A 19,148-nucleotide genomic window follows, 5' to 3' on the forward strand; every position below is an offset into this window, starting at 1 on the left:
CCTAATGGACATTGTTGGTCATAACTTCTGTCAGGTTATTACCAATGGAAATCTGGGGACAAATTCCTGTTTGCAGATCTTGGTTGTTCCCTGTTGTTACTACTATTAGCTGCAATGATTGTGAAATTTGAATCAAAGCCCTATTGAACCCTAAAGATCACTCCTGCAGTGATTCATCATTGTCACAAGGTAGGCATAGGGCTTTTTTTTAAGAGTCACTGTCCTCACATATGTGATTACAATTGCATGTTACAGAATTATCAGAGAAAGAAAGAATATGGCCAGGATATAACCATTCAAACTACTTGTTTCAGTACCTTGAGACAGCCTTGGGGCAAGTTAGCCTTGATGCAAGGCAGTACTAGGTACACCAGAGCGCAAACTTATCTTCAGGTCAGTTTTGAATCCAGCTTGCTGATTTGTGCCATAAGCCACTCAGCTGGGCCTTGGTAGGCAGTGGCCTTCTGGCTTTGTTTTCACCAAAGCAATGGCAGGCGAGATCAGACCTTGTGCTATTTTGAAAGTTTTGGAATATTTCTGGGTGCTGTTGGAGAAGTTGTTGCATTTCAACTCACACTATTAGCTGGGGAAATTTCTAAATTGATACGTACCTCTGGTGTTGGATAAAGCAGAAGCAAAGAGTGTTTCTTTATACTCATTGTTAGGAGCACCCTAAAATCAAAAGTCCTGTCTGGAGGCAAAACAACTACATCCTCTGAACAAAAACCAACCAGCAGTAAAAAAAAAAGTCTGGGCTTCACTTTTCATCCAGGCTGTTTTCACTGTAACACTTACAATTCAGCCCTAATTCCCATGTTTATCAGAGGTCTTCAAATGCAGTGGTCAGTAGCAAACATCCTGCATACTAAGAAGTGACCTTTTTTTACATGTTTTACTTGCTTCACGTTTACAACATGGGTTTCTTACCTTTGCCATTAGGCTGTGATGCTTCTAAATTGTTATACCATATGCCAAAAGATCAACCTCTGGTTAACTTAAGCCACAATTAAATTTTTTCTACCATCATAGGATAATTATAAGATCATCATGACACACAGAGAAGTATAACTTCACAAAGAGAACAGAGGGGAGAAATACGCTGTGAAGGGGAAAATCTGTTCGCATTAAAAGAATAAGGATCAGAAGTCAAAACTCGTCAAGTTTTTGGCAAAATAGATTGGCTTTATACACATGTCTTTCCTTGCCTTTCCATCCACATGACAACGTTCTCTTTAATGTGTTGAAACTCAAGAGTTCGGTAAGGTCTAGGGAGTATGGTATGAGCTCAAAGCATACAGTAGCAATTGCCTTGTGATAAAAGAACAGAGCTCATTAATCAGACACAGTTTAGGGACTAAGAAAACATTTGTCCCTGCACTGCTGTGGCATAATGAGAATTGCCATACTATACAAATACTTGTTTAGCATTTGAACAACTGTTATTTAAAGTGGAGACATAAGGCTACTTTTAAGTCATTAAATAACATAACAGAGAAACAGAGTAGGTGCCCTGTTGAGTTATAATAAGCTATCTTGTGTGATGCAATATATACAGAAATCCAAACAGAACAAAGAGTAGTATTGAGCAAAATGTGCTTTCAGCCACATGATGATGTAACTCATGCTTCATCTCCCTGAGCATTTACAGGCTTTACAGTATTTGCAACTGAGCATCCTATATAACAGCAACATATTAATCTCTGCAGCCAAGCCTATTAGATATGACTAGTGTTGGTCTTACAACACAGGATGAATTAACATATGCACCTGTGTAATGTTTATCCCTGCACTTAGTGATAATGTGCTGCAGTAGCAATTTAAGGGAAAAATAAATTGAATACAAATGCAAAAATATGAACTGCCAATATATTAATTGGCTTAAAGCAATCTGAAAGTAAGAAAAAAATTACTAAATGCATAAATTTAAATTATTAAATGCACTACTGTTTATTTTTTTAGCAGTTCTATATTTCAGAAAGCAATGGTCTGAGACACTGAATCAGATGAAAGCTTAACAAAGGTATGGGAGAATAGTTCAGCTATCGCATTAAAGTTAGTATTACAGACAGAGAGGTTAGAAGTTCCTGGCTCAGATACCAACATGTGAACATATGGGTTCAACCCCACTAGAAATTGTAAGAGAATTATTTCCCTTCCACCCACTTCACTGGACTTACACAGGACTTAATATGACCCAAAATCTCTTCTTAGAAAGGAGGATTGGGATAGCCTCGTAATCTGCCAGTCTGAGGATCTGTACATGCACAGTGCCTTAGCTGTGAGAAATAACAAGAAACTAAAACAATCTCGATTTTTTTCTGACGTCATCATCTCATGAAAGTAGAACCTGACTTTCTGACTTTCAGTGACCTCCAATGCAAGTCATATTGTGACTCTTCTTTTTCTGTATGTAGGTCTTGCCTGCATTTCAATTACATTTTACATAAATTTTACATTAGGATAGCAGTAGTTCTTTTAAAATAATAATAGAACAAAATCTTAATGAAGGTACTTCAACAGCAACGATGAGAGCCAAAAAAACCCATCCTTAAAAAAAAATCCACCAACACTGCTTGCTAAATATGTGCTTCATAAGCATGAATGACTTGCATCTAAACCTGGTAAATCGAAGTGCAGCTTTCACAACTCCTACAACTTGTCAAGCCTGCCAGTGGTTGGAAAAGTACACATTATCGGAACTTGTACTTTTGAGAGAGAGAGTTATATTTCTATGTATCATGGAGAAGACAACAATAACTTGAGTTTAAATGAGAAATGAAATGGCCACCCACCAACAAGAAAGGCAGCCTCCTTAAATTGCCTAGCACAGGACATCAGGCTAATGACACAATCATAAGATCAGCTTTAGTACTCCCAGGCTTCGGTACTTCCAGAATCATATTGGTGCCAACTGCAAATAAACTGTAGGCAGACAACCTGGCAGTGCCATGGCCAGAAATCAGATGGGATGAAGGCTGGACTGGCCTCTTACGGAGAGTTAGAAATGCAAATTTTGGACAGGCACAAGGACACCTTGCAGGAATTTGATTTCCTTATGAATGTCACTTGGCTTTATCTTCCTTCTGACTAGAGGGTTTTTTAGAACCACAGAATGTTATTCTGTGAAGGAAGGCAGATGAAGTGATAGTATCAGCAGGAGAAGATAAAGTATTGTCCTAGGGACTAATTGCACAGCTTGACTTTCTAATTTGTTAGAATAGACGAAAATTCCCCACAAAGGGCAACACAAGCATAAAACTGCTGGCAGATTTTTCTACTTCATTTTTTAATAATATCATAAAGTAGAGATAATCATGATCTAATTGTAGACAATTTGTTAGTCAAAAAATTAGTTGAACAAATTGTTCTTCCTACTATATGAGTTAAAGTTAAGATACACGCACACCAGGGAAGATTATTCCTGAGGTATTTATGACTGCAGGATTCCTGAAAAGTACTAAAAATAAAATGGAAAAACAATTACTTATAAAATCTCTCCTTTTAGATATGGAGATACATGCAACATGTGGTCCTTGAGCAACCTGGTCTAAGATTGAGTCAGCCCTGCTTTGAGCAGAGGGTTGGACAAGGTGATCTCCACAGGTCCTTCCAACCTAATTAGTCCTTGGATTCTGTCAAATGCCCACAATTAATAAGGTTGTGCCAGACTACTTCAAACCTAAAAATCCGTCTCAGGTCTAACAGCAGAGATGGGCTCAGACTTTAGTGGAAAGGACTGAAGTCCTCTCTGAGCACCACAGCTTACCCTCATCCTCAGGTTGCCCCATCAAGCCCCAGCTGCCTCGTCCTCACTTTCCACCTAACCCCGTAACAGCACACAGTTTTAGCTTGCTCCTATTTATTCGCAAGCACCAAGTCAATGCGCAGCCCCTGAACAGTCTGAACCATAATGTAGCAGGATCCTGTGTGACAAATGAAGGCAGTCAGAATGAGGACACAACAGGGAGCCTGTCCTCCCTCTTCCTCATTTCCCTCCGACACAAATGCATCTGTGTGAACACGACAGCGCGCTTCCATCTGCTGAGGGAGCTGCTCTCATCTCCTGCCACCCTCCCTCTGCATACAGATGTGCTTGCATGTGCACTGCATACTCCAGAAGGCAGACGCTGCTGGATTAATCCCCCTGAATTCTCTGATGGATTAAACTCAAATCTCTAACCCTCCTTCTTAATGCTGCAGTAAGTAACACACATATTGGTTACACTGATTTACAGCTAAAATAAAAGCAAAAGACAGTCAAAATTAAATGCCTGAAAATCAATCTATGCTGCAAGCGGATGGGACACTAAAGCATTCTGGATTATTTTCTCCCACCACCCTTCAGCCTGCCCAGTGCCTACTGAGGCAAAAATCACTGGCTGCAGGAATAAAAGTTGCAGGTACATGTATAACCCTCCACCTACCTGTAACCCTTCAATGGCCAGTTTGAGGATAGACGGTGTAAGCTTGGAGGCTTGCTTGAAGGAGAAGTTACTCCAATCTATAATTAGAATGAAGCCATTTATCTGAAGCTCCTGATCTTCGATGAGCACTTCCAAGGAGAGTAGGATAGCCCGAAGGATATCTATGAAGGAGTTCCTAAAGCCAAAGCAGGAAAAAAAAAAATCAGTTGTTGCAGTTATCTTCAAACCTCAAGATACTAAGCTTTACTGTGGATGGGACATGAGCAAGGGACAGGGATTTATTCTGATAGAATTCTTCTGAGTTGTTTCAGAGGTGTCACTAAAGTGCTCCCACTCTGAAACTCACATTCTTCTGCTTGATGTGATAAGTCCTGCTCACTGGTGGATAAAATAAAACCTGAATTAAATCTTTTCAACTCTTCTGGCGTTCCTTATAATAGATTTTAGCTAAGCTACTTTGGGAAAATATTTGTCTGTGGGGAAATGAAATGGATTTAGGCTATCCATTTAAATGCCTGCTCCTTTGGATATACTTTACCAGATTTTTTGTTTGAGGTTTTTTTTCCCCCTTCTTTTCTTTCTGTTATAAAGAGGAAAATCTGAAAAGGAAATAAATCAGTCCAATATTAATATAAATGGTATGGTCACAGCTAGGCTCTCTGGTTTCCTGCTTGAGTGGAGGGAATGATCCAAGGCTTTGCACAATAAAGTTTCACTGTTGCCTTATATCTGCAAACCAAATGCAACACGGAAAATAGCTGCATCCACTCAAAATGGCAACTCTTTATTAATTAGCAGCTACCAATAGGCTGGCTGCAAGGCTTCCCTCCGGAGAATAATTAGAAACCATGGAGGCCATGAAGGAGTTAGCAAGTGACAGAGAAGAAAATGTTGAAATGTTTTCTTTAATGTGAAAGTCTGTACTGGGAAGCCTGGGCCGCTCTCTACTTCCATCTCATGCATTTTACAAAAGTAAGAGTTGGACGCTTTAATGACTTTTTCCATACTTACACCCAAGTAAGCTGAATCAGGCCCTCTCATCATCTGTCCTTCCCATTAAGATGATTTACAAACAGCAGAGTCTTTTAGAGAGCAATGAGAAAGGAAAGTTTCAGGAAGTACAGCTTAACCTTCTGTAAAATGAAATCACAACATACTGCTATTGCAATCTGCTTTACTTCTGTATAGTTCTCAAATTTCGATGAGGCCTGAGGTCTATTACAGGCCTCACACCATGTTCTCCTACAGAGATTCTCATTTAATCCTTTACTGCTGTTTTCTTTAATTTAAAACAAGTCATCTAAGCATACTAGAGTGTTGTTTCAAATTCTGCTTGAGAGAAAAAAAACTATGTGCAGTCAAAACAAACTTTACCATCAAGACCTCTGTCTCTGAATGGCACCAACACATGATAAATTTCTATTAGAAGTAAATGATGAAGTATTTTCTTATTCTTTCACTTTTGTCTCAGCAGGTTTTGAGTGGAAATGTACATTTCTTCTCTTAAGACACAGTCCCTTGGAAAAGCCGTTTCTGATCTGTGCCTTTCTGCAAAAGTTAGAAGCTTCTCTGAAGTACAGTTGTTGAGGTAACTTGCAACACATAGAGCTTAAAGGTATTTAACTTTGTTGCTGCTGGATACCAGACCACCCCTCCCTCATTTGCGGTAACAGGACAAGCTTGATATTTTGACATTGTATGGGGAAGCTGTGCTAAACAGACAAACTGAAGGAGTACATTCCTTAGCAATGTAAGGTGAAGGAATACCTATTGGATTGGCAACTGACATTTCTTTTTAGTCTAAATTTATTTCAAAAACCTGTGATGTGAATATACTTCCCATTGCACAGCTGAAACGGGTGACTTCCAGTGATGAAAAAAGTGATTGCAACTCTAGACTTTATCTACTTAACATATCCTACACTACTCTACCCCAGCATCCCTATTCAAGAGGTCAGCCTTCCACAAGAACTGCATCATGGAAGCTTCCAGAGGTGTGCAGTGGCTCAAAAAGTGTCCTCATACACATGCTAGCCTTCTCTACTCTTTTGTTGGCATCAACACAGAATGGTATTATCATTCATGGATGGGCTTTCTGGCTAGATTGGGGAAGATGGACTAATCCGGAGTTCGATTTAATCCCACATTTGTAAATCTTAAAATGAACCAAATACTTGTTTCATGAAGGTGTGAAAACAGGGTCACATTGTGATCAGAACAGGATTCATCCCTCATTTGTGGGAAGAAGTTTTCTTAATAGAATATTTAAATTCATATTCATGAACCTGCTACCTCTGATGCTTTTAAAGGCGGTATAATGATTTCAGTAGGGCTGTATGGAAATGGTGCATACAAGGTATTTTCTGTAATCCACTTAAATTCTAAAACACAATTAAATATTTCATTTGACTGAGTGCAAAATGTTCCTCTCGGACTCTGTGCTGAGGAATTCCAATCTTTGTTTGCATGTCTACATAAATTACTGGGTTATCAAGCAATTACTCACCTGTACTTCCCTGTACGTTCAGTAGGAATTATTTGCCTGCAAGATATAGCACCCATTTTTATTTACGTGTAACTAATCTGGCTGTCCCCTGCCCAGATCCCTCCCACTCTCTATGTATTTGTACAGTTTTAAGACACAGTGTAGGAAATAACTCAAAGTTAACACAAAGACGTTTTTCAGATGAGTACAAGGAGACATGAAAGCAGCACACAAGTCCTCCAGGTGGGCTGTCTGCCGGCACAATGCAGGGTCTGGATAGAAATCAGACAGAGTGCCACTTGAGGCTGAAGCCCTCTGCTCCCTAATCTTGAGGCTTTGAGACAAATCATTCAGCTGTGTGACTGATTTGCATCCAAATCATTTTCTATGCATGAACACAGAACCACTTTCTGTTAGTCCACCTCTTTTGTTCCTTTGCTTAATGTTCCCTTCCCTCCTCCACCCCCCCTCCACCAGTTTAACCCCTTCTCACACAAAAAAAAGTGAAATAAATTACTTTTACACAAAAAGAAATGCGTAAGGTGCCGTAAGGATTCAGCATGGAGCCTACTGAAGTGAGCCACTAATGAGTTACAAAAGATTTGCACAAGCCCCAGAAAGACAAAAAGAAGGAGGGAGACAGAGTGCTTATATGCCTTGGCTGAATGGAAAGGTACCATAAAAGAGGCTCTTCATATATACTTTGGAAAATGGGAAGTTAGCCCAACAGAAGCTAGTGGTAAGGAACAATAACGTAAAACAAAAATGAAGATGGTTTAGCTGAGGGATTTGGTGGGGAGATTAGCCAAAGGCATAACATGAAAATAAATAAGAAGAAATTATTTAATTATAAGAGGCATAAGCAGGCTGTGAGAGAATCAAAAGGCTCAGTGGAGTACCAGGGTGCAATGGGAACAATTAAAGGGGATAAAGACATTGCAGGGAAATTAAATTATCTATTTGCATGTCTCTGCCACCAGTCATTTTGAAGAGATACATGGATAATAAAGCTGAGGGACTGTTGGAAAATAAGGGGTCAAATAAGACACACTGCAAGAAAGTGATACATTTTGGAGAAGATAGCATCAGTACAGGATTTTGACATTACTCTCTCTGAACAGTTAAACACAGGCTCTGTTTTAGGCATGCTAGTGAAATTAATTGGATTATTCAGATAGTTAAAAGTATGAACATACAGAAGTACTAGCAGCTGAAGCCATTAAGGTTGTCTGGTAATAAGCAAAACCAGTCACTAAAAATCCTGTCTGTCTCACAAGACAGCAGGCTAACAAAGTTTGGACCAATGTTGTTATCTTGGCAGTTGCAGACAACTCAGCTTAACATCCCCAAGTTAGTATATGGTAAAAGCCTCTCTCCTGTAATACTTAAAAGGTGGCCAAAGCTGAATAACATTTAGCAAGCTGCAAACATGGCATAGATACAAATCAGGTAAGAGGCCACATCTCGCTTTGTTCCCTCCCCACACAATAAATCACCAACAGAGAGCAGAAAACACGCTTAGCTTCTAGGGGGGGAGAGCTGGCACTGCCCTGCAAGGAGGATTCCCACTGGGAGTAAAGAACAGAGGAGGAAACAGAGAGAAGAAGGACCAGAAAAATATCTTCAGGTTGCCCCAAGTTATTTGAGGTAATCAAAGCTGAAGAAGCTGGCTGCACCTTGAATACTGTGTTCAGTTTTGGGCCCCTCACTACAAGAAAGACACTGAGGTGCTGAAGGGTGTCTAGAGAAGGGCAACAAAGCTGGTGAAAGGTCTAAAGAACAAGTCTTACAGGGAGCAGCTAAGGGAACTGGGCTTGTTTAGCCTGGAGAAAAGGAGGCTGAGGGGAGACCTTATCCCTCTCTACAACTGCCTGAAAGGAGGTTGTAGCCAGGTGGGTGTTAGTCTCTTCTCCCGAGTAACAAGAGATAGGACGAGAGGAAATGGCCTCAAGTTGCGCCAAGGGAGGTTTAGACTGGATATTAGGAAGAAGGTTGTCAAGCACTGGAACAGGCTGCCCAGGGAAGTGGTTGAGTCACCATCCCTGGAGGTATTTAAAAGACATGTAGATGTGGTGCTTAGGGACATGCTTTAGTGGTGGACTTGGCAGCATTAGGTTAACAATTCGAGTCAGTGATCTTAAGGGTCTTTTCCAACCTAAATGATTCTATGATTCAATGAAAGGCTTAGAAAGGGAGATGTGAACAACCCAGCAGATCAATGCTGGTGGAGGAGGGAGAACTCAGGAACATTTTTAAGTGTTCCCACACACAGCCAAGGTATGCTGTTCATGGAAAAGCCCTTGGAATCCAGTCAGCATTGGGTTTTGAACTGGTGTTCATAAATCATACTAAGTAATTTATTTCAGCAGATTAAATTCTACTTTCTGCTCATGAAGTATTGATCAGAGCCCCAACTTCTGTTAATGTGTTCTTAGAAAAATCTGGGGGTTTTTAATGCATGTATTTATTTTAGAAATTTAAAACTTACCTCTGCTGAAAAAAAAATCTGGAAATTACTGACATACAGTCCTTGGGGATTCATGTCTTGTTTCAAACTCACAATCATGAGTAGCTATCCTGCCTCTCTGGCATCAGAGGGAAATGGGAGTCAGTCCAACCACTGCAAGACCCAAGATCTGATTTTCACATTTTATAACCTTTTGGTGAGGAAAGACCCCTCATATGGACCCCACACAACACAAGGCAGCCCTTGGCTGAAGAATAACTGGGAAGAATAACTGCAAAAATGATGAATCGTGAATAAACATGGTGACTCACTTGACTAATCCTGCACCAGAGAAGATGAACAGTCAAACAGAGGAGCTCACAGCTGACTCATGCGCTGAAAAGGGCTTGTTTGTCTCATCTGTCTGAGGTCTGAATAGCGCATATGTGCACAGAAATTACCAGGGCTTGACTGCGATTCACAGATAAAATGGGTTCCATTCACAGCAAATGTTCACAACAAATATTTTGACCAGCCGTGGGTAACTTTTTTCATAGGACAACTCCAAGCCATTTAAACTCATTAGCTGCAAAAATATAACTAATTCACCAGCACGCAAACTGGAGAAATTCTTACACAATATGAGATTTTTTTTCTTATTTTGTAGGGTACCAACCCATTCTTTGTTATGCCCAATTTAAGTTACAGATTTTATTTCTCTGTAGAACCAGAATATATGCACATAAGACTCCTACTTGAGTAAAACACGGGTTCCATTAAGTTAATATCATAGCTCCAAATTATTCTTCTCTCACATCCAGCATAGCTATTTTTCGTTGTTCCGGTATGCCAGCTTCAGACAGGCATGGCTCCAGTTATGTAATGAAAAGTTATCAAGTTTTTCCCCACAGCATCTGTGTAAGTCTGTAAATAAAATTCCCAGGTAACTTTACATCCAGGATAACAGACTGGATAGGTAAGTGTACTAATTTTTATCTTCAGAAGTGATTAGTCCAACAATGCACTGGATACAAAGAATAGCGTAGACTAAGCTGAGACCTGAACTGTATCTAACAACATTAGAAATCCGCTGCTTAGCTTATAACCGAATGGAGGCCAGTCATCCACAGATATCTGGCTGGCTTTGAATTCCTGCTTGGAGTGAGATGGAAGCCTCTGCTATTGCCAGTGAAGGGGAAATATACCAACCTGCAGAATGAAAATACATGGGTTCATTCTTTTATCATGCAAAAATTGCCTCTCAGTGGCTTTCTTAAAGATATAAAAACATTCCCCTTGTTATGTTTCTGCTGGAGGTTCTATATACAAGTATTATGAGGTTTTTTGCTGTCACTTTCCACTTCAGTTGAACTCCATAGCAACCAATAGCCCCTGAATTACACGCTCCACATTCAAGTCTGTGTTACGAATCTCCTCCTACGTACACTCATTCATATTGTGGGCACCCTTAGCAAATGAATACTTTGTCCCTGATGTTAATGTGACTGCGCAAGGACCCTTTCTTATGTGCAATTTGGCTGATAAACAGGGATCTTTGCAGCCCCTGTGCTCGGGGAGGCAGAGTGCGGGTGGTGGGGCTCTTCAGACTCCAGGTGGGACCAGCTTCCACCAGAGACATCCACAGGGGAATGGGGAGGTGACATTTGCTCTTCCCTTTGCCTCAGCCTAGGGACGTGTCACACCATCTAGCAGGGAATCAGTCCAAGATAAAGGATAAAATTGTTACGCTCCTGAGAGCTCAAAAATCCCCCCACCCCAAGCTCTCCAGAAACTTGATCCCAAATGGAGCAGGCAAGCAATTGCAACCCAGCACAGCACAAGCTTAGCCATCGCACGTAAGGAGTCCACTTGGGTGCAGGAGGGCAGCCCAGCCGTCAGGCTAATGCCTTGGCTGGGCTCCAGGCAGAGCGCTCAGTGCCACACAGGGTGAAGCCTCTCAGGAGCGATGTGCAGCTCTGCTTTGCAGCCTACTGCTGAAAGGAAAGGCCAGAGTTGAATCTCAGGTGCAATATGACTGTTCTCCTGGCTGTGGATTTCTTTTATTCCTTGAGGAGTTAAGTATTTCTGAGCTACACACTGGTGATTTCCTTGCTTTTTTAGTACCCAGAGCAATGTCATGCTTGCACGCTGTGCAGATTTCTCTGTTGAGAAGGAGTAAGTGACAATCACAGGCAGTGTGTTATGATACTGTGGAAATTATTAAAAGCCCTACACTACAGCCCCTGCAATCAACGGGTCAATTCTACACAGTCACTGCAGTAATTTGCCTGGGTAGTCCCAAATGCAATGTACCCCGTGAGGAACATGGGGAAGGTGGGCAAAGAGGACATTCCAGCGTGAACACAGTCAGGGAGTCTGTAGTGGTTTCAGGTTAGTGGTCTCCACTGTTAGAAATTGAGGAAGTGACACATGGGAACAGACTGATGGTCACAGCTCAGGATACTGTTTGAGAGGTAGTTTTTAATCGCCTATCATGATCTTACCGATGTTGTGACACCGTTCCATCAAAGAACAGCTGCAGTAATAATGAACAAAACAAATGCTGGTACATGAATGGCTTATGGTTAGCAGCATTAGGATGGATGATCTCTGTTGTTTTGTTTTATTCTGTGTGATTGCATAGCCTTTTCTTATTCCCTCTTGGCACTGCAATCCATCCTTACATCACACTAAGCTATTTGCTCAATTTCTTGCATCATTGCATTCCACAAGTTAGTTTTTCATTACAGAAAGGGAAGGGATTTTCTCCTGAACATTTTGAAGCAACTGCTTAATCACAGAAAGCAATTATACAGCTCCTTTGTTCTGTTATTAGAAGGTACAAATGGCATCACCGATTCGGTCTCCCTGCTGTCACGTTTTCTCTGTATGATTTCACTGTATCTCCTCTAGCTGTATCTCTACTGCATTTTCAACATCTTTCCATTTGAAATGGCCCTGGACTTCTTGCTCTCTTCTGATGTAATTATTTCACTTGTTCATAACGCTGATGAATTCCTTTCATTGCTCTTTTTTTTGGACAGTTATATTTTTTACATCCCCTTCTTTTTGAGATAATACAATTGTCCTGGTTTCAGCTTGGATAGAGTTAGTTTTCTTCCTAGTAGCTGGTACAGTGCTGTGTTTGGGATTTAGTATGAGAACAATGTTGATAACACTGATGTTGTCAGTTGTTGCTAAGTAGTGTTTAGACTAAGTCAAGGATTTTTCAGCTTCTCATGCCCAGCCAGCAAGAAGGGCAAAAGAGGTTGGGAGGGGACACAGCCAAGGCAGCTGACCCAAACTGTCCAAAGGGGTATTCCATACCATATGATATCATGTCCAGTATATAAACTGGGGGGAGTTGGCTGTGATGGGTGGATTGCTGCTCGGGGAATAACTGGGCATCAGTCTGTGGGTGGTGAGCGATTGCACTGTGCATCACTTGTCTTTCCTGAGTTATATTTCACTGTCTTTTTGTTATCTTCTGTGTCATTACAATTATTATCATTAATAATATTTTTTACATTCAATTATTAAAATGTTCTTATCTCAACCCACGAGTTTTACCTGGTTTTAATTCTCTTTCCCATCCCACCAGGCAGCGGGGGGGAGGAGGGAGTGAGCAGCTGCATGGCTTAGTTGCCGGCTGGGGTTAAACCACAACAACAATATGTAAAGGGAATTCAGTATTCAAGATGAGTTTGGAATATCAGCATACATAAAAGAATATCTTACCTTTTCCTATTTATTCTCCATCTCATTCTTAATGCAGCCTAACATCTAATTAACTTTTCTGACCACCACTGCACAATAAGTACACTTCTTAATTGTGCTGTCCATAATGACCTGATGTTTTTCTTAAAAGGTTAAAAGTAATTGAAAACCTGGAAGAAACTGCATAGGGTTAAGAGAGGATAAAAGATCTGCATACAAGATGTGGCCACATATTAAAATACAACATGTTCTTGCACTGCACTTAGACTTCTTTGCATAATGAATGCTGCTTTTCTAGGTCATTCTGGAGTTTTCCACATTTTTTTCTAATCTTCACTAACCTACACAACTTTCCATTTACTTTTTGTCACATCACCACTTACCTCACCTACATCTGCCAAAAGAATATTGCTGCTGGGCCTTATGATAACATAATTTTGCCACTTACAAATCATACTCTCTGCCTGAAGTATCGGGGCCACTTTTATGTGCAAAGCAAGAACTCACCTGTGTATTTATTAACTTTTCTGAGAAGGCTTTAATACAAACTTCACAGGAAAATTTTTGATTAGCTAACTAAATGGTATATTTACATATTTTACCTTAGACAATTCTAACAAAATTATCTAATTGCCCCTTTGGTTGCAACCAGTCATTCTTACAGGAGACCTCCGTGATGACTACACCAAATAGTAAAGATAAAATCAAATAACTGCTGACCAGTGCATATACTGAGTGCTAAGTTCAGAACTACAAAAGCCATGTTACCGTTTGTGGATATTCAAACAGCACCTGGTTGCTCACACAGCACTCATCAATCCAGAAAGCTTTGAAAAATGCAGCAGAATGCCTGGCAGTTCACTCAGAAACTCACTTTTCTCTATCTCTGTTAGAAAGTTTAACTGTTCAGCTAAGAAGCAGACTCCCGTGTGCTTGAAATTACAGTAATGAACTTTTAGCTTGTAACTGTAAGCTGATTATGAACCCAAAAGGTATGCATGAAGTCACTTCTTTCCTTCTAGTACCTAGTCTGAAATCTCAATGAAGGTCTAAGGTCAGAAGAGAAATCTGGTCCACCTGAATGTCAGATTTTTAGAGCCACAGATAGTATACAATCGGTTTGCTTGACAGATGAGAGTCAAAACTTGCCTATGAAAGCAGCCCATATTTTGAAAAATATTCTGATGAAGGGTCCCTTTTTCTTGTGTATGGAATTATGTAAAGTACATTTGATTCTACTGGCTGAAAAAAGTCAGAAAAAATCATAGGAAAACTGGAAAACTAAGTGAGGCCAGATTGCATCAAGCTTAAGAAATTACGATCTATCCAGTAGGAAGATCAGAGCTGAGCTGATCATGGTGAAAAGCCACAGTAAACTGAGACTGAGTTATAGGTAACGCCCTGTACATTAAATTCCAGACACTGTGCGTGAAGGAGACAGTTGGGCAGTACTATGTCCCTAACAAAAGCATAACATGAAGAAGAAAAAGAAAAATACAACATTCCAGTGGACTTTATTAAGTCAGTGTGACATCCTCTTTGGCCTGTGTGAAATGAATGCACACACAGAGACAGACTGCTGCAGACCCCGCAGTAGTGGCATGTCTAGAAATGGTTCACATGAAGATGGTGGAAAATGGCCTGTGTATCTTCATTGGCAAGATCATCCTGTGGTAGTAATGTATATCTCCACGTAAAGATTTATAAAGCAGTTTTGGTATCACGAGATGGTATAATGGAGAAACAGAGAGACCATGTTTTATTCCTCCTTTCAGGAGGAATGAAAGAGAAAAGCAGAGCAGGTATGGGCAGTGAACAGCAATGCCACCAATGAAAACAAAGAAATAATTTGCAAAGAAAGCAATCAGAAACATCACAGTCTTACAGCCTCTCTCCAGTAAAAATGGCATTTTAACTACCATAATATAGAGGATGATATAAAAATGATGATGTTATTAAAAAGCTTGGAGAAGCTCAGTGGTCCCTATGCCCCTCTGGCGGGACAGCATATTAGTTTTTTTCTAGAACAGCAAGAACAAACTGCTGAAGCCATGCAGGATGTCATCACCAAAGGCAAATAATCAAAGTTGAATCACTTCAGAGATATTCAGTAAGAGGTTATCAAGACATGAGAAGAAGTGGCAAAAAAAATAGAAATGCAAGTATATCTTAATAAACAACTAAAATGGCTATTAAATCAAGCAAATAAGCATATACCTATGCTTATGCCTGTGCTTAAATCTGGGTAGTGAAAGTGGTAGACGTTAAAAAGATGTACAAAAGTGATTTCAATCACAAAAAGTGTTATAAATTATTTTAGTTGGAGCCCTTCAGGGCCAATAAAAGACAGACATGAAAATATTCTGGTAATTTCTTATAAGCAAATGAAAAGATGTGTCAAGCATTATATATCAAAGAGGTTTCCCACTGGAACAATAGGCAACTTTGATATAGCTGACAAGACAGGGGAACTTGATATTATTGATGTAGAAATGATCACTGGGGAACTCAAAACAGATGCTATAAAGATTCATAAGACAGCAGTCTAGGAAAAATTAACTGGAGATCTCTTCAAAAACAATGACAACAAAAATTTGCTATAATGATTCAGCTGAGAAGGGCAGAAGGACCAGAAAAAAATGAACCTGTGTAGATTTATGAAATAGAGAAGACTGTATGGGATCATGATGCTGCCAGCCACAAAGAAACTTCTTTGCACAGTTACACTAAAAAGACTATGCAGTGCCATGAAGCTCAAGAAAAATGAGCAGTTTTCACCCTAGCCACTTTTGACATGCAACATTACTGAAGACAGTGAAGGAATGGATAGCAGGCACCATTCCCTCTAAAAGACCTGATTGTTTTTCCCAGAAATCCACTGAAAGTGTAAATGAGAGGTATCTGTAGAAGACTCCAGACTTTACAGAATCCTTAATGGGAAAAAACATGATGCGATCCAACCAACAATGAGGAGTCTGGTCAAATGTTACCAGTGGAATTGGAAAAAGGTATCTCTTCTTACTCATGTTTTCCAGGTTTGACTCAGACTTCATTGGGTATCGGACCTCCCAGGTGGAAAGCAGGTGACAAGAGGTTGCTTTGGGAGATCGGGATTCCACAGACACATGACTCCCCAATATGTCAATCAACAAAAGACTGATAACCAAATTAATTTTATAACTACCAAGTAGAAAACAAAAGTTATGGAAGACACCATCAGTTTGAATCATACTACATTGTAGGAGAAACCTTAGGAACTAGTGCTGAATTTAATTCTATAGGCAGTATGAATGACAACTGCTTCTGTAATGATTCCAGTGATTGAGCCAGCCATTTGCTCCTTTTGAAGGGGAATTACTGAATACAGAAATCAAGTATCATCAGCTCTATGCTATGTATCATTGCTAGCCTTTTGCTAAGTGTATTTTTGTATGGATGACAGTAATGGAGCAAAAGAGGTCAGCCTAAAGGAAGATAAATATCCTTTTCTGTGGATTTTACTACCACTTCTGCAGAATAAGTCAGGTAAGAGGAACAAAAAATGTTCAGATCCAGAGACACCTACAATCAGCTGATGCTTTGCAAGTGAGGAAGTGAGCTTTCCTGGGATATTTGGGGTTTCTTTGACAAAACAGTCCTTTGGCAAGTTCTTTTTTTTTCTTTTTTTTGGCCTTGAAGTTGCAAAATACAGTTTTCTGAGAGAATTGCAAGACCAAGGGGAAAGAGGTGAGCCTAGAAGGACACCCTGAAACACAAAAAGCCAAGTGGAAATTTTTCCAAAGCAGCAACCTTAACGAATTAATGGGACTGGCCGAGCTCATTGAGAAATACAATAGTGTTTAGACTGGTTTCTTGAAACAGATGAAGTGATTATGGAATAAAAATATTAAAATACAGGTTGCGGATTGAAAATTAGAAACTGCCAGGGTTACAGTTGCTCTCAAAATGCTCTCTGTGCAGGATCAGTGGACAAAATAAGCTGTAATCAATTTTTAAGTAATGATTTCATATGCTATAATCACAAATGGAAAAAATTAAACATATTTTAAAACTCTAAGACCTGTACTTCATAATTTTTGAGTACTTCATTTTCTGTGAATGCAGTGGCTTGGTACATAATTTCCCTATTTAAAAAAAAAAAAAAAAAGGAAAGAAAAGAAAAGAAAAGAATGGGCAATCTACTCGAAACATTTAATCAATGCTTTACTTGTATTTCATTATCGGGATTTGTAACTTTAAATTTCTGCAGTAAACTCTGCCTTTTAACCAAGATTACTAATTCCATGATCCAAAAGCATGAAGGCTTTTTCCTGGATGGGATGGGATGGATCTTTGTGTCACATATTTACAGCAGCGGTGTATAGTGGCTGTTTAAGTTGAGATCCCAAAGAAGGCAGAAGTACTGAATATATGGTAATGGGCTGATAGCCCAGCCTGCTATCCTCTATTCCCTTGAAGCCAGTACAATTTTTTGATACATGCCAATTCTCAGTTGAGTACAAATTAGTGTTGCAGGTGCAGTGTGGTCCTTGCCTTAGAATAGTAATGTTATGTTATTATTTTGGCAGACTATCAAATTTTCTCAGGAATCGCCAGTGAAAAACAATTTAAGTGGTTTATAACCTATTAAAATTCAGTTGAGCTGAAAATAGAATTTCATGTGAATTGCAATGTTAGGAATTCTGAAAGAAAAGTTTCATTAATTTCTTATTACACAAGTTATCAGCAACCTCCTAAATCACTCTAACCTCTGTACAGTAGAGTATACTTATATGTGTGGATGTTTAGTCTCTGCCTTCTGGCAACCAGTGTTTCAGGGTTTGCTGTTTCTGGGGGAAAGGGCTGCAGTTTAGGTTTCCTAAACAACTGGAAACTACATTGATCATGTAACGTTTTATACTCTTCTATTTCTGTTTGTATTGCTTTTTATTGTGAAGCTAATATAATTATTTTTTTCACACTTCTAATAAGAATTCTCACATAGTCAACACAGAGAATTACTGAAGAAATGTGGTTAATTGAAGTCACTACTCTACACTACTCATTTAATTATAAATAATTGCTCATGGAGCAACATATGTAACAATTAAGTACAGAAAATAATAGCCAAAATTTTTGTGCTTTTGAACTCAATGCACAATGATGTACTGCCAGACCTCACATTGGTATTTGTAGGAGGCAGCTCTGGAACCAGTTAGCTGGAAAAACTAGGATCTTTACTCCAAACACAAGCAGTAGCGATCACTTCAGTGAAGATACAGACAGCAGGGATGGCCTGTTTTGTCAAAAGTCAGCAAAAAAAAAGGCAGAAAAAAGGATCAGTAGAAATTGCCACAGCAAGTCTAGTTGCATGGCCTTGAGAAAAATGCCAGGAGGAAAACTTCAGTATTAGAGGTTAACGTGGAAGTCCTGAACAAATAAATCATCCCTTGTTCTTTATTTCCTCTTGTTTTCTGGAAAGCAGTTGCATACAATCACTGGTACAAGCTTGTTTACAAAGTAATACCTGATTTTTTCATCTATTCTTTCCTGTAAGAAAACCTTTATAAAAACAAAAAGTCACAATTAATTTTCCTTGACATCTAACTGGTTTGATGTTAAGAAAGTAAGGGATTGGTTGTTACCATGAATGTATTGTGGTTTATTGGAATAGCTTCACCTTGAAGTCTTTTTTAAAAGTAGCAAAGCCTAAGTTTCAGGAGGTGGCACTGGAGATGTTTGCACCATAACAGGGAAGATAGGGCCTTTGGGAGATTTAATATATAAAAGCTTTAATTTGGTATCATGGGATGACTTGTTGAAAGTGCAGGGTTTCTTAATACTCCATTGGGTGTCTTTTTTTGTCTGTTACTGCCCCACAGTTTATACTGTATTGAAAGGGGAAACTCAGGCAGGGAGAGTTAATTCCTGTAGATCTATGCACAGTCTTACAACACATTTGTTACAACAGCAGAATTCATTTGCTTAAAAGCAACTGTAGTACATACTTCTCTTTATTTTAGCCAATGCTTTGACCTCACAAAAATGTTACTGAAAAGGCACGGCACTATCAGAGAAAAAACTACAAGTGATCAAG

The 19,148-nt window shown here is 39.5% G+C and overlaps 1 protein-coding gene across 1 annotated transcript in view; it reads right to left on the reverse strand.

The window, feature by feature from the left end:
* The window catches only part of CLVS1 (clavesin 1), a 95,793-nt gene that overhangs the window by 62,192 nt on the left and 14,453 nt on the right, over positions 1 to 19,148 (reverse strand). The window contains exon 2 of the mRNA XM_010582894.1: positions 4,425 to 4,599. Coding sequence (XP_010581196.1) covers positions 4,425 to 4,599 — 175 coding nt within the window. The remainder of the gene's footprint in view (positions 1 to 4,424; positions 4,600 to 19,148) is intronic.

This window comes from Haliaeetus leucocephalus, unplaced genomic scaffold, assembly GCF_000737465.1.
Source record: "Haliaeetus leucocephalus isolate CR32 unplaced genomic scaffold, Haliaeetus_leucocephalus-4.0 Scaffold858, whole genome shotgun sequence".
NCBI classification, from domain to species: domain Eukaryota; kingdom Metazoa; phylum Chordata; class Aves; order Accipitriformes; family Accipitridae; genus Haliaeetus; species Haliaeetus leucocephalus.